The 14,261-nt window shown below is 32.7% G+C and overlaps 1 protein-coding gene across 5 annotated transcripts in view; it reads right to left on the bottom strand.

The window, feature by feature from the left end:
• LOC136343332 (neurotrimin-like) overlaps window positions 1-14,261 on the bottom strand; it is a 307,358-nt gene that overhangs the window by 280,299 nt on the left and 12,798 nt on the right. For 2 of the 5 annotated variants that reach the window (XM_066290001.1, XM_066290003.1), the window contains exon 1: window positions 13,397-13,746. The exons of 1 other annotated variant lie outside the window; for it this stretch is intronic. In XM_066290001.1, coding sequence (XP_066146098.1) covers window positions 13,397-13,451 — 55 coding nt within the window. In that variant the 5' untranslated portion in view covers window positions 13,452-13,746. Of the gene's footprint in view, window positions 1-13,396; window positions 13,748-14,261 lie in introns of those variants that run through there. 2 more of the 5 variants (XM_066290002.1, XM_066290005.1) reach the window with 2 other exon arrangements.

Below are 14,261 nucleotides of genomic sequence, written 5' to 3'. Positions count from 1 at the left end.
TCTTTTCAAACGTGTATAGAAAAAACTCCAAACTAGACAATTTTTAAGGCAATATCTCAGACGCACCAGAGGATGCTTACTTACTCCCCATAGAAAATTTAAATGTTCATCACCTGACAAATTAAATTCGGTCACGTGGGGGTGATAAATCCTAATTTTCCCGGTTCTTGCTCAATATTTAAATAAAGTCACGCAAATAAGCGCTGACCTACATTTGATATTAAATTTTAATATAAAACGAACTCCCATAGACTTTCAGAATTTCAATGCTAGAGTTCTCTAGTTTCTTTCATCGATTTCATCCTGATTATTGATTCTTCTTACCTAACCTTTCTTACAAACGTGATCGAATGTATAGAGGGCGAGTCTTAAGTAATGGGACACAGAGCGACGATGGATTTATGACATAAAAATAATGCAATATAGCTAAATTTATATTATACCAAAAGTTGAAAATAACTGAGATAAAGGATGCCAAAGTTGAAAAATTAAATCAAATTTTCTTTAATATCTCTGGAACAGTTCGGGCTAATTTCACGAAATTTCGTATATAGGGGTTTTTGGAGATGATCAATTCAAATTTATCGACGATTTCGGTGTATCTTCTAGGGGGTGCCACAATCGACAATTAGGAGTCATTTAAGTCATTTAAACTTTTTTGTGCCACGGCGTATGTCATTTTATCCTCATAAAATTTGTTCCCCTACCTTTTCTAGTTAAAAAAGTTATACCTTATTGGTGTCGCTAGGAGCAACGGTTTTCGAGAAATTCAATTCAATAACTTAAATTCTCATTTTTTCTACTTGTTGACATGTAACAACATAATTTTTTTGTATTGTTAAAAAAGCACAAAGATTATATGAAAACAATTTAATACCGTAGTTTGTCTTCTATTGACATATTTATATAAGCTCAAAACGAATATTTTAACAATAACAAAAAATTAGAAATTAAACACATCTTCCTGTGACAATAAATGTTCGACGTGTCCACCATTTACTTGGATACATTTTGCAATTCTTTTACAGAACGACCTCTTTATTTTAAATAGCAATTGTTCATTCCGAAATAATGTGGCTGCATTTTGAATTTTGTTTAATAATTTTTCAAGTGTATTTATTGTATTTTGGTAAACGGAAGATTTCATGTAACCCCATACACAAAAGTCCATAGGATCGAAGTCGGGGCTCCGTGGGGACCAGGGTATTTCACATCCACGTCCTATACAACGATTGGCAAAACGTGTACTTAAGAAATCCTTTACTGGACGGGAAAAATGTGCGGGTGCGCCATCTTGCATAAAAAACATTACTTGCCTTAAATTCAGAGGCACATCATCAAGAAGGTTCCCTAGTTCATTTTGGAGGAACTCTAAGTACAGAGGACCATTCAATTTAGGTGGTAATACATAGGGTCCTACGAAATAGTTGTCAATAATCTCGCTTGAAGATCGATTTCACATAAGTATTGCACCGGCGTAAAATGGTACGGGCACAGTTTCTCCTCATGAAAAATTCGCACTACACATCTTTGAGCTTTTTTAACAATACAAAAAAATTATGTTGTTACATGTCAACAAGTAGAAAAAATGGGAATTTAAGTTATTTAATTGAATTTCTTGAAAACCGTTGCTCCTAGCGACACCAATAAGGTATAACTTTTTTTAACTAGAAAAGGTAGGGGAACAAATTTTATGAGGATAAAATGACATACGCCGTGGCACAAAAAAGTTTAAATGACTTAAATGACTCCTAATTGTCGATTGTGGCACCCCCTAGAAGATACACCGAAATCGTCGATAAATTTGAATTGATCATCTCCAAAAACCCCTATATACGAAATTTCGTGAAATTAGCCCGAACTGTTCCAGAGATATTAAAGAAAATTTGATTTAATTTTTCAACTTTGGCATCCTTTATCTCAGTTATTTTCAACTTTTGGTATAATATAAATTTAGCTATATTGCATTATTTTTATGTCATAAATCCATCGTCGCTCTGTGTCCCATTACTTAAGACTCGCCCTGTATAATGTCTAGTAAAAGTTTGTTTTGTTGCGATACAGTTATTCTTCATATTCGCACATTAACTTTGTTCTGGGTCAATTTGCATTTTAATCAAGAATTGACTTTTCAATGAAATGATAAGGGAGCAGGGAACAAATTTTGAGCCCCGCGTTGACGCCAATTTCTTCACGCTCTTCTGAATGGCCCGTATTAGCATAAACTCCCCTCTTGAAATTAACGCGAAACGGATAATTAAATGTTATTCTGACTTTCGAGTTTCCATTCTGTCCTGCCAATTATTTGCGACACGTTGATTATCCAGTGGAATAATGATTATACAATGGAATGATGGTTTTTCCGGACACGTGAATAATTCGCATTTTAGATATTTTTTGGTGCATTTTGATTTACATCTATTAAAAATAAAAGTTTATCATTGGCATAATAGATAAGGGAAAGCACTGTCTGTTTTAGTCTGTTGAAGTATTTGCCTCACAAAGGTGTAATATCAATGAATCAATTCGATTTTAACACTGTATTGTATGAGGTCTTTTCAGGAATTTGCTCCAGGGATTTCAAAGGTATTTACGCTCAAAATTTCAAAAGTGATAGAGAGTAGATAATGTCTGTTTCATAGAAATGCATTGGCTTACAATAACAAATTTGACGGTATGAGATACATGCAAATTTTCTCTTTGTAGCCACAGGTGTAAAACTGTGATATCATTATTTTTTCGCTTAAAAGTTGTTCTGAATCGGTGGCTGATTATATCAATTGATAAGTGTTAGGAGGCTCTTTACAGCTACGCTTTCAAAGTTGTGATTTTATCTTGGAAAATATCTCGCCGTTTTCCAGTTGTCCTTTTTACAGAAACTACTCAGTTTAATTATGTCATCTATCAGCTTAAGATTTTCCCCCTAGAACGTCTTTCTCTGCTAGTCTTGTCGCAAATCACCTCACAACAATTAACCCCCCTGAGGGAAAATATGCAGGATCTAACAAAAAATAAATCATACATCCCCCCATTGCCGTTTTTCGTGTTGTAAGACTTTCATTTGAACTTTTTTTTATACATAAGTTATTAAATCGTAGAATTAACAACCCTTAAACTCTCATGATGGAGTGTTAACAATAAACGTCTGGGCTAGATGTTTATTGAGCAGTTTCCGCGAATCTATCCAGACGTAATGAACGGATTGTTCTTTTTATTTGGCAAAACAAAAATTCAGTAAATATAACTCTTATCCAAACAGAAAAGCAAAATAAAATTATAGTCATGCAATTCTCGCATTAAGCTTGATTTCGTCCTCTAAACCGGGAAATAAAAGGCACGCTAAAAGTTTATTGCGGTACATTAAACTTATTTGAATTTAAATAATTATGTTATTGAGTTTTCATTATTTTACTAAGTTGTTAAAACAATATAATATAATATTTATGAAATACGAATTTAATGGGGTCATTTTCTACAGTATGGACTATTTATAAAAGACTTTCGATAAATTAAAATCGATCAATTGGAAAACACCCGATCTCACGGAACTAATTTGTACTAAACGACCACCAGAAAACTTTGCAGGATTCAACCGGAAATACCTATCAACTTGCTTATTTCAAATGGAACCTCCAGTATATTATTTAATTGGTAGATTGTACGTAATACTTGAGACACATTTTCTGTATAACGTTCTATAGTTAGATATAACCATTTTTGAGATACTTGACCTTGAATGAAAAACGTGCCCCCGTTATGACCTATTTCTAAATTGCATATCTCCGCAGTTATTGAGGATATAATCTTCATATCTTGCAGAATGCCAATGCATAGTTTTAAGTATATACTTTTGCTATTTATATGGCTTAGTATTAACTAAAGTGTCTAAAATTCAGCTCCTAATATTAGTATTTTTGAAGTTGCAAAAGTCTTTTTTTTTAATTGAACACCCTACAACTTTGCTGCAACAATATCCAGTAAAGAATGTAATTCTTTATCGAACTGTATCAGAGTTACCTTTAGCTATTCCAACCATTTTCGAAATAATTACGTTTTATGTGAAACTACTAGTACATATTCATCGGAAAAATAAATAATGCGTTGATTCATCAAAGATGACACTTATTACTTGCATTGTACGTTTTAAGTTGTCCGATAGCAATTAGTCGTAAAATAAAAATAAACTTTTTAATAAAAAATCAAAGAATACACAAACACTGATATTCTCTATTTGTTTTATATTCACGAAGTGTAAAAAGGGGGAGATAATATAAGTTATTCACGTTTTTTTAGTATAAACTAGATAGTTATTTTTTAAAACTTGTATATATTTTTCTTACTTATTAACAGAGTCGCACACGTACAACTTAATTGTGACGACACTGAAGAAAGAGAGCGATGAAGACGTCTTTCCAGTCTTAAGCATAAAAAAACTGGGCACTAACCATGGGCGTACCCTGACTAATGTGCAATTAACACTGTCTAGCAGAGCATAAAAGCAGTTATCGTGCAGGATTTCATTCATTATAAATGGTTCCGACTCTAGACGCAAACACTGCTTTTTTAAAATCATAAGGAATATCGCCAGGAAAATTCCTGCCGACAAGGCACCTTATGCTTAATCTTAAGAGCAGCGCTGTGATTCCATCCTGCACGATAACGCTGGCCATAGGCGTAACGCAGGGAATACATAAGTCTGGCCTACCTCAAGACAAATTTTAAAAAAAAGTAATAATAATAATAAAATAATTATTAAACCTTAAACACGGAGAATGTTATAAAGTTTTTGGAGAGAACTTGCCGTATATTTAATGAACGATATTCCCATTTACCGCCAATGAACAAGACAAAATTCGGGTGAATTGAAAATAACTTAATGCAATTAAATAATTTTTGAATAAAGAAGGAAACAAAAAGAAGAATAATAATAAATAAGGTTAATGAACGAATTATTGGGATTAAATTGTCACAATCTTGGGAACAGGAATTATATTATATCGACTGTTCAGTATGTTAACCGTTCATCTGAAGACACAGTTCAATTATTCTACCGACCTCTACTACAGCCTATCGGTTTTGATTATTGTCCAATTCTTTAAATGCTGTTCGCGCCCTGGCGAGAAAATCGTCGTGGCTATTTGGTGGAGAAGAATAAACTCTGCTTTTAATAGAGACCGATAAGAAAAAATCTAAGGGTGTTGAATCCGGCGACAGCTGAGGCCACCTCCAGGGGCCATTGAAACCAATCCAGCGATCGTCAAACATTTGTAACAATTACAAACAAACCACGCGAAAATTGTGTGTAGAGACCCTGTCTAACTGATACTAGCAATTTCGACGCTCACATACCGAAATTGCTCCTACAAATTGAACAACAGTTCCTCGAGGGATTTCCAAATATTTGTCACTATTTAAAATTTGATCGTAAATAAAATAATGCACCTGATCATGGCATAATACACTGAAAACATTAAAACTGAACATGTTTTGGAAATTTACGTTTCGTAAAGCATGCGAATTTTCTACTGCCCAGAACTGCTGGTTTTTGTTACACTTTTTCTAGAAAATTTCGACTTATCTGCCCAAAGTATTATTAAAAGAAATTGAAAGTCTTCTTGAATTTTTAGCACCATAAATTCGAAAAATTCTATTCGTCGGAGACCATCGGCTGGCCTAAAATCCTCCATGTGTCGAAAGGAGTAAGGTTGCATATGATGTTCTTTCAAAATTTTTTACATACATGAAAGTGAAATTCCCAAATCCTTTTCTACAGATGTTGAACGGCGAAAATGCGTGAAAATACGCCAATGTATTTATTACATTATCCTAGTCACTAGTCACCGGTCACATTTTCTTGTAACTCTAACTTTTCCGAGTTCCTAACAGTTGGTTTCAATTCACGTGAATTTTGTCTTGTGCATTGATGGCGAAGGAGGATATCATTCATTAAATACACTACAAGTTATCATCAAAATTTTATAACATTTTCCCTGAATATAAAATAAATTGAAAATATCAGGGTTAGTGTATTCTTCCATTTTATATTCAAAATGTTACTTTTATTTTGCTACTAATAGCCACCGGAAAACTAAAAAGGTATAATGCATTTAATAATTGTCATATTTGGCAGGATAACGTATTATTTATTGTTCCAATGAATATGCACAACTAGTTTCACATAAAACTTAATTATTTCGAAAATGGTTTGGAACAGGTATGGATAACCCTGAAACAGTGCAATAGAGAATTACATTCTCTATTTGAAACTGCTTAAAGCTGTAAGGTGTACAATTTGAAAAAATAGACTTCTACAACTTCAAAAATTCAAATATTAAAAGTTGAATTTTGACCAACCTGTATAATACTAAGCAATATAAATAGAAAAAGAGTAACTTTAAGAGTATTTATCGACCTTCTGTCAAATATGAAGATTATGTCTTTTATAGCTCTGGAGATGTGCAATTTTAAATTTGGTCATTACAGAGACACGTTTCTACTTCAATGTCAAATATCTCAAAAACGTTAAAAGTTAACTATAGAACATTATGCAGAAAATGTGTCTCAAATATTATGTAGAATCGAAAAATAAAATAACATATTGGGGATCTCGTTTAAAATAAGCAAGAAACAGCTATTTCCGGTTAAACTAGAAGTAACAGGGAGTTCTAAGTATAAAAAAAGTACACTTCGAATTCAACTTAACTCCATATTTTCAAACTCGTCTGGCTTTTAGTTCCTAGTAAACTTTTAATGAACGGGTTGGGTGAATAACCCTATATATCCGTAAAAATGAAACGATTAATAAAAGGAAAATAAAAAACGAAGGGGTTGACAATTTGCTACTGATCTGAAATAGGGTAATTGTAGCTTTTCCTGAAATTGCTCCATTAAATATTTATGAAAATTTCTGTAAATGGCTGAAGATAGAGGGTAATTTCTAAGTCATTGTTCTCTTATTATACATTTTCCTGAAGCCGATATTGACGACTCACGTTCAATTTCTGGCTAAAAAGTTTTCACAAAGGTTTTTGGATAATCTATTCAATTGACTGCTATTTTCTCCTCTCGTCCAATCACCCTCGACCGATTTCAAAACTTGAAAAAGCACAAAAGTCAAATACAAATGTATATCGACCATACATCCCCTCTACACATTAATCACGAAAACGGGAGTCAATTAAAGACCATGACACCCTTTCAAGTTACCCTCGTGTTTTTGAATGATCCGTTATAAATATTTGTCCCGGTCCAGATACAGTTAAAATTCACATTAGGAAAGTCCCTTGTACATCTATTATATAGCCATGATATATTTAGTTATGGCTGTATGGCGTTACTATTACGGGTAATAACATTGTATGCAAACATATACAGAGGGAAAAGCTAACATGCAAATTAAGACATTAACGCATGCAACTGGCTGCTAATTTGAATTACAAGGTGAATGGACGTTGACAATAGAGTTAGGATTATTCTTGATTACAGCGCTGTTTGGATATGAATGTTCGAGTTACAGTGGGGCTAAATTACAGAGTGTCCATGCTTGTTTTCATTGATATAATAACGGTTTTTAAATCCTGAAGTAGTTTGTCGTTTATATTAGTAAGTTAAAATTGGGAATAATAGTGGGTTATCATTAAAAACAACTTCTCTGCCGTGAACTATAAACATAGAGCCTTTAGTAAGCCATCGGGTACTTATTATCAGATATATAGCTAAGAAATGATTACACGTGAATTTACTAGAGGCATGCCTTTGATATTTAAATGTCTCTTTAAGGTTTTATTAATGATTAACTTATAAATAAATAATTTTTTTGGGAAATTTTCTTCCGAATACTTTCACTTCAAATACGTACAAGGTATGAGATTCAGAAAGTAAAGTCGAAAGGTAATGAAGTTGTCCATAGGGATCAAAGATATGCGAGGTATTTTACACCCGCCGTCTGAGAATTTGTGGCTGGTCCCGACCCCAACAAAATACTTTTTCCCTCTTTGAAGGAGAAGAAATAGAAGATAAGAAATTGAAGAATATGAGAACATAAACTAAGCCAATAATTCTTCATTCGCATGTCTTTGCTCACACTCCAACGTTCTCTGGATATAGTTTTCGGGTATCATTTGGCACTGTTCCGCGAATTTGCATAAATAAATATATTATCTTTATTAGTTTTATTCCTTTAAAGTTGTAATTAGTTCAACAATGATGACTAAAAAGTCGACATGTTAATAATTGATCGATTCACTTTCAAATTAGTCCCCTAAGCTTGCCTTCTATCACGTCTTGGGAAATTTGAATTTCGTTTTATCATTGTTTTCGTGTTGAATAGACTAAATAAAAACCTCAATATGAAGGTTTTTATTTGGTTTACTTATCACAAACAAAAATTTAGCATATTAATCGTATTTTTGTGCATATTCATTTAAAAAAGTGCTACCTGTGTGCAAAAAGGGAAATTGCATAAAAAAAACTGTACCTACGTTATTGATATTAAATTAAATTTTTTGGTCAATTTCATAGAAAATGGATTATTTTTATTGCTGAAAATGGGTAAAAACACATGAATTTGTGGTACCAATAAGTTTTCTGGTACTAAACTGGAAGCGACTTTACTTCATATAAAAAGGAACTAAAGTAGATCCTTCAGTCCCAACGGAATATAACAATAAAATTATATATTCTATATTTGCCAATATTGAAAGAAAAATAATTATAAAATTTACTATCCTCATTGAACAATGCAAATATGTCGATTTAGATATGAAGTCTAATAAAGCCAACGATGCGTATTTGCAATTGATTCAAAAATTAATCTATGAATAAATAACAAACAGCATTAACCCGACAAATAATCGTTACAGTTGAAGATGAGAAGTATGTATTTCTACTTACTATGAGAACTCAGGCGACACTAATTTAAAGTGAAGTAACTTATATTTCCACTATATTCCATCAGATATTTCTCAACCCCAATTTCCAATATAGATGAAATTCTTTTGACACTTCTTCCATTTTATCCCAAACATATCGGAAATGCATCTCAACGTCAGATTTTATCACTACTAACTAATGCCATTAAAAATGTGATTTTACGTTACTAGAATGATATAAGAAATTACTGGGAGAGAAAATATCTTTCTGACAATATACAGATTACTTTGAAATGCTGGATATTTATATTTACAGGCTCAAGACATTTTAATATAAGTAAAGTGCGGCAAACTAAACGTGAATGAAAACAAAGTAGCCCTGGTATTTTAAATATGTTTTCCGTCAGTTTTTTGTTTATCTAGGTGAATTAGGCCTAATAGTTCGCATGCTCTCCACATCAAGGTCCATGCAATTTTTTGGGGAAATTAGATTTATTTTATTGCGAACAAAAAGTAAATAAAATAAAACAATTCTAAAAGACACTGTGATAACTTCGATCTAACGTAATCTAACGACAACTTTGAATAATGCCTGTACCTGTGTTAAGAACTCTATAAGTATTAAATGACTAAAGAGAAAAAAATTATTTCGCGTAATTATAACTTGCTGCTACATGCAAATAAACTGATTTTTTTCAGGAAAAAGTTGCAGTATCTGCAACAAGTAAAAAACATGACTGGACTTTTCGGATTTCTCAAATTCTGCACAAAACAAAACGCTTTGGTAACCATAAATCTGTTTTAATTTTGCACATCTTTTTAATCTAACTAAATCAAAATAATTGCCATCAACGAACCTACAAATTACAATTCTAAAACCAAAATTCCGTCCTTTCACTACATAAACCACATTATTATTCCTCTTAATGGCACAAGGCAATTTATTCTTCATGGCTGACCCGGGAAACCGGTTAATAGGACTTCGTAGTCATTGACGTTATTGTAAATGAAAACATTGCTCTGTTAATAGAGGGATTCTGGAATATGGAATATAATGTGATCGCGTTAACGAGTTTTCAAACAACATTAATAGACGCTATTCACAACAGTTTGTCCTCAAAACTTTGTCGTATTCGCTACTAATGAATTTTGGCCCTGAAACATCGAAGCATGGCATAAATCATGTGTCGATAGTGTGAAAACGATATTACTTTTTTACAGATCTAAAGCTATATATCAGTTTACAAAAGAAGGAAATAATTTACTTCAAGAAGCCCTAATGTAGTAATATGGATTGTCGACCCCTAACGGTACCTGCCAGGGAAAACTGAATTAAAGTCATGCAATGGTCGCATTACGCTGGATTTTGCAGTAACCGGCAAATAAAAGCAAGCACGCTCAAAGTTTTATTGCTTGCCCATGTCCTAAGTTGTTTTTCCACGTGAAATATTGCTAAGACTTTTACTTTATTACATTTTGGGCAAAAAAGATAATTTGCACCATAAAATCTAAGAGAATAGTGGAACTTTGCTCATCTAACAGATTACACTTTTTGAACATTTTTAGTATATCGTGCGGCACTTAATTATTTTTGATTATTTTTATTTATCTTTTCATTCTTTTTTAAAGAAAAATTATTTATGAGGGCAAAATCGAAAACAAACAATTTTTTCCATTGTTCACGCACTATTTAAATTATTTTATGTTACATTTTTTACCACAAATGTACGTATTGTGCTCAAAAATTAATCGATATATTTAGAATCATAATACCCCCTTGAATGCAGTTTTGAAAGACATTTAGTTTGAGGTGCCACTTGATCCATTACTTTAACATTTTTTTAATTTTAAATGCCGGTCATTTTGTACTACCGGTGACGTAAGCAACATTTACAACAAAGGAACCAACGTCAAAAGATCATACATTTTGTCCTATTTAATGCTGCTTTTGAATAAAAAAGAAATCTGTAAAAAGTTTTCAAGAGTGAGGGGGAGGGTGGTCTGGTAAAATTTAGAGCCACACGACATTTGCAGCATGTTAAACAAGTCAAAAGGTTGCTCCAATCCTTAGGTAGAAGAGTACTGCGAGAGTAATAATAACTGAACTTAAATAATAATAATAATAGAATAATCCATCAATACTTTGGTATAGTTCAAAAGTAAGAAACCTATAAAAGTTTAAAGCTTGTTTTATAGTGACCTCCTTAACAGGACAATTTAAAGACTTTTGCAACTATACTATCATTTACTTCGAAACCTGCCTTTATTTATTTATTTGTTAGTTACTTGAAATATTCATCAATAAAACGTCAAATTGAAAAGTTTAGGAATAATAAAAGTTGTCTAATGGCTGAATTATGCAAATTCTATAACGTTAAATTACATGGAGGTTCATTTTGTGAATCAAACAATATTTGACCTTAACGAGCTTTGACGAACAATAACAAGTTCAAAGAATAACTTTTTAATATGTAATAACTCAGAATCTGTTGTCCAGGAACGACAGATGACCTACTAGGGTGGTCAAATTGAGATTTATTAGGTCTTTTCCAGGTCATTTATTTTTTAGAAATGCCATATAAGAACATTAGGAAAATGAGCATATTTTTGTGAAGGAGTTTGGCAAGTTGAAAGAAAAAATGAATAGGGAAAAACTTTTTTTGGCTGGACAGTTACGTTTCCGGTTGCGGGTTAAAATATCATACGTTTTCTCAATGAAAAGAAGATAGATACTAATAACATTTCAGGGTAGAGAAAATACGAGCAATTTTAAGCCACATTATACACATACTTCAACTTTTAACTTTCTGAAAAGGAAAAGTTCAACAGCTCAAGTGAACATCAAGATTCCGATAAGAGTAATATACGATTTAAAGTCCAGGATTTCCCCCAAGTTTCAGAAAACATGAAAGGGGAGAATTGGATTCCCATAAAATAAAAGAAATGCAATTGATGAAATGTGTGAAATTCCTAAGTGAAATTAGATAAATCAGAATTGTTCCTCAAGAAGTTGAACGAAAGTTACAGAAATTAAGAGATAAATCTCAATTTGTCAGCTTGCACTCGAGGAGATTTCTCGAAAATTTTAATAAAGAAATCCAGTACGGGCTTTACTTGGATCAAAAAATGTATTTAATTATATATAAATCTGAAGATTGCTGGGTGGTAACATGAGGGGCTGTAAAAGTCAAAAAAATTAAACGATAAAATAATAATTTTTTATTTCACTATTTTTAAATTTCTGATTGGAAAGGGAGAGCTCGGCCGATTAAAGAATAGTTTGCAAAAATTGACTTTTGTAAGTGAAATTTGAATCATCCTCGAGGATATGGAATTCTTAAACGGTTACAAAAATGTCACGGTAAATTTGATATTTGATTTTTAAATAATAATGGCAGCTTTTCAAATTCGATAACAACATGTTCATTAATCAAATCCCTTTTCATCCAACTTGTATTGAACGATTTCATGCAGGTCCAAATGCCCCACTTCAATTATAAGCAAGTTTTCACAGTGGAGTGACAAAATCGCAGGTTTCTTAAATTATTTTTTATAATTAAGTCATCAAAATTTAAATCACGTGATTATTAATTAGGTTTAAGGAATATCAATTTATTTCACCTTAAAATCTTATACAAATCGCAATTTTCGGCCAATAATGGATACTGGAAAATGTACGAAATTGTAAGTTTTCTCTTATTCTTCGAAGACATCGGAACTAAAAAAAGGGCCATTATAAAAAATTTAAAGCATTTGGTGTGGGATTCGTATAATTTAGATACTTTTTTAACATAATTACGAACTTTTGGGTCACAAGAATGTTGAAGTTTCTGGGTGAAAAGCTCGCGACATTCTTTCGAAAATGCCGGAAAACTGGCTTAAGGTTCTTTTTAAACTTCGTCTTTGCTGGTAATAATACACAATTTTATTGTTACCACAAAGTTGTTTGCGATTTAACCTAATTTAAAACCAATTACTGATCTATTTCAATGTTACCTAAAATATAAATTTAAAAACCTGTATCATTAAATCTTACAGATGCAATATTATAAATTTGCGAAAACAATAGTAGCTTCATTAATGCTTCAACACATTAAATTGAAGAATAAAATTTTTCATGATAATGCTACTTTCAACACCAGAACTAAAAGATCTCACATTAAGGACTTTCCCATGTCAAAACAAAGGCAAAACTGAGCTTTGTTAGATAAATTTGAATCAAAATTTCAAAGCTTGAGTTCGAAACTGTTGAAGTAGAAGTTGATGTACGTAAATTAATGCAGACTAGTCGACCGATGTTGAGGAAGTTAGAAATCAATTTCCCATCCACATACTTCAAACTGAACTTCTCTCTTTTTACTATTTGTTTTGTATTTTTTGTAATTTTGGAACTGGCACGTATTTGGAGCTTTATATCGAAAAAGGTAAGCATGTTCCTGCCAGACTTATGATTTTTGCCCGCTTCTAGACTCCAAAGGAAGGCTTAACATTAAAAATTCATGCGGTGAATTGATCGCCCTGCCTACCTGAATTTAATGCAGAAATCGCCAGACACACCAGCAACGAAATCCTAAAGGCCATGTTCGGCTTGGGGCCACTAATAAGACACAAATCTATATGTTACAACCACTAACCGAACAGCATGGCTCACTAAAAATCACAGGTCACATTGCACACCAATCATATCTCAGCAAAACAAAAATAAAAATTCCTGCTGAAAGGTTTTTAGTCTGGATTATTTACTCATAGTACTGTGTTCGACTAATCTGAGTCATCGATTTGAGTCAGCGAGTTAGTAAGCGATCAGATAGCGAATACGCGATACATCCTTCAACCCTGAAAGCGTTTTAATCCTGAGCTGAAAGCCTGCAAACTGAGTGGCACGCCACCATGAAACGGCGTCTGCAGGACGAAACAGGTCCAGACAGGCGCACACCTTGGAATCCATATATACATATAGGCCCCTGCTGGAAAGCACGGGGCTGGAAAGCCGCGGAAATCATTTTCAGTTTTAGTTTTTACCTAGTTTTCCAATGCGCGACCTGGAGAAGTTTAATCAACACTTATTGGAGGGATGGCCTTTGAGTTGGGGATGTGTAAATATGACCTTCGACTACCAGGCGTCTTCAACTTATGATGTTTTAGATTTGAGCGACATGAAAGAAGAGAAGTTATTGCCTTTTTTTGCTCATCTACGCGCTAAGTTCATCAGCAAGGTGAGAAAAGTCGACTATTTTGGCTGTCGCATTTAATGAATTTTAACAACAACGTTATGACGCAGTTAGATTTTGTTTATTGATAACGGGGATGTTTTAATATTTCAAAGAATATTTTGTTTGATCTCCAGAAGTGGCAAAAAAATAAGTAAGTAAACTGGGGAACAAAATAAAG

This window comes from Euwallacea fornicatus, chromosome 14 (genome assembly GCF_040115645.1).
Source record: "Euwallacea fornicatus isolate EFF26 chromosome 14, ASM4011564v1, whole genome shotgun sequence".
In the NCBI taxonomy this organism is placed as follows: domain Eukaryota; kingdom Metazoa; phylum Arthropoda; class Insecta; order Coleoptera; family Curculionidae; genus Euwallacea; species Euwallacea fornicatus.
This window is presented reverse-complemented; position numbering and strand designations above follow the sequence as displayed.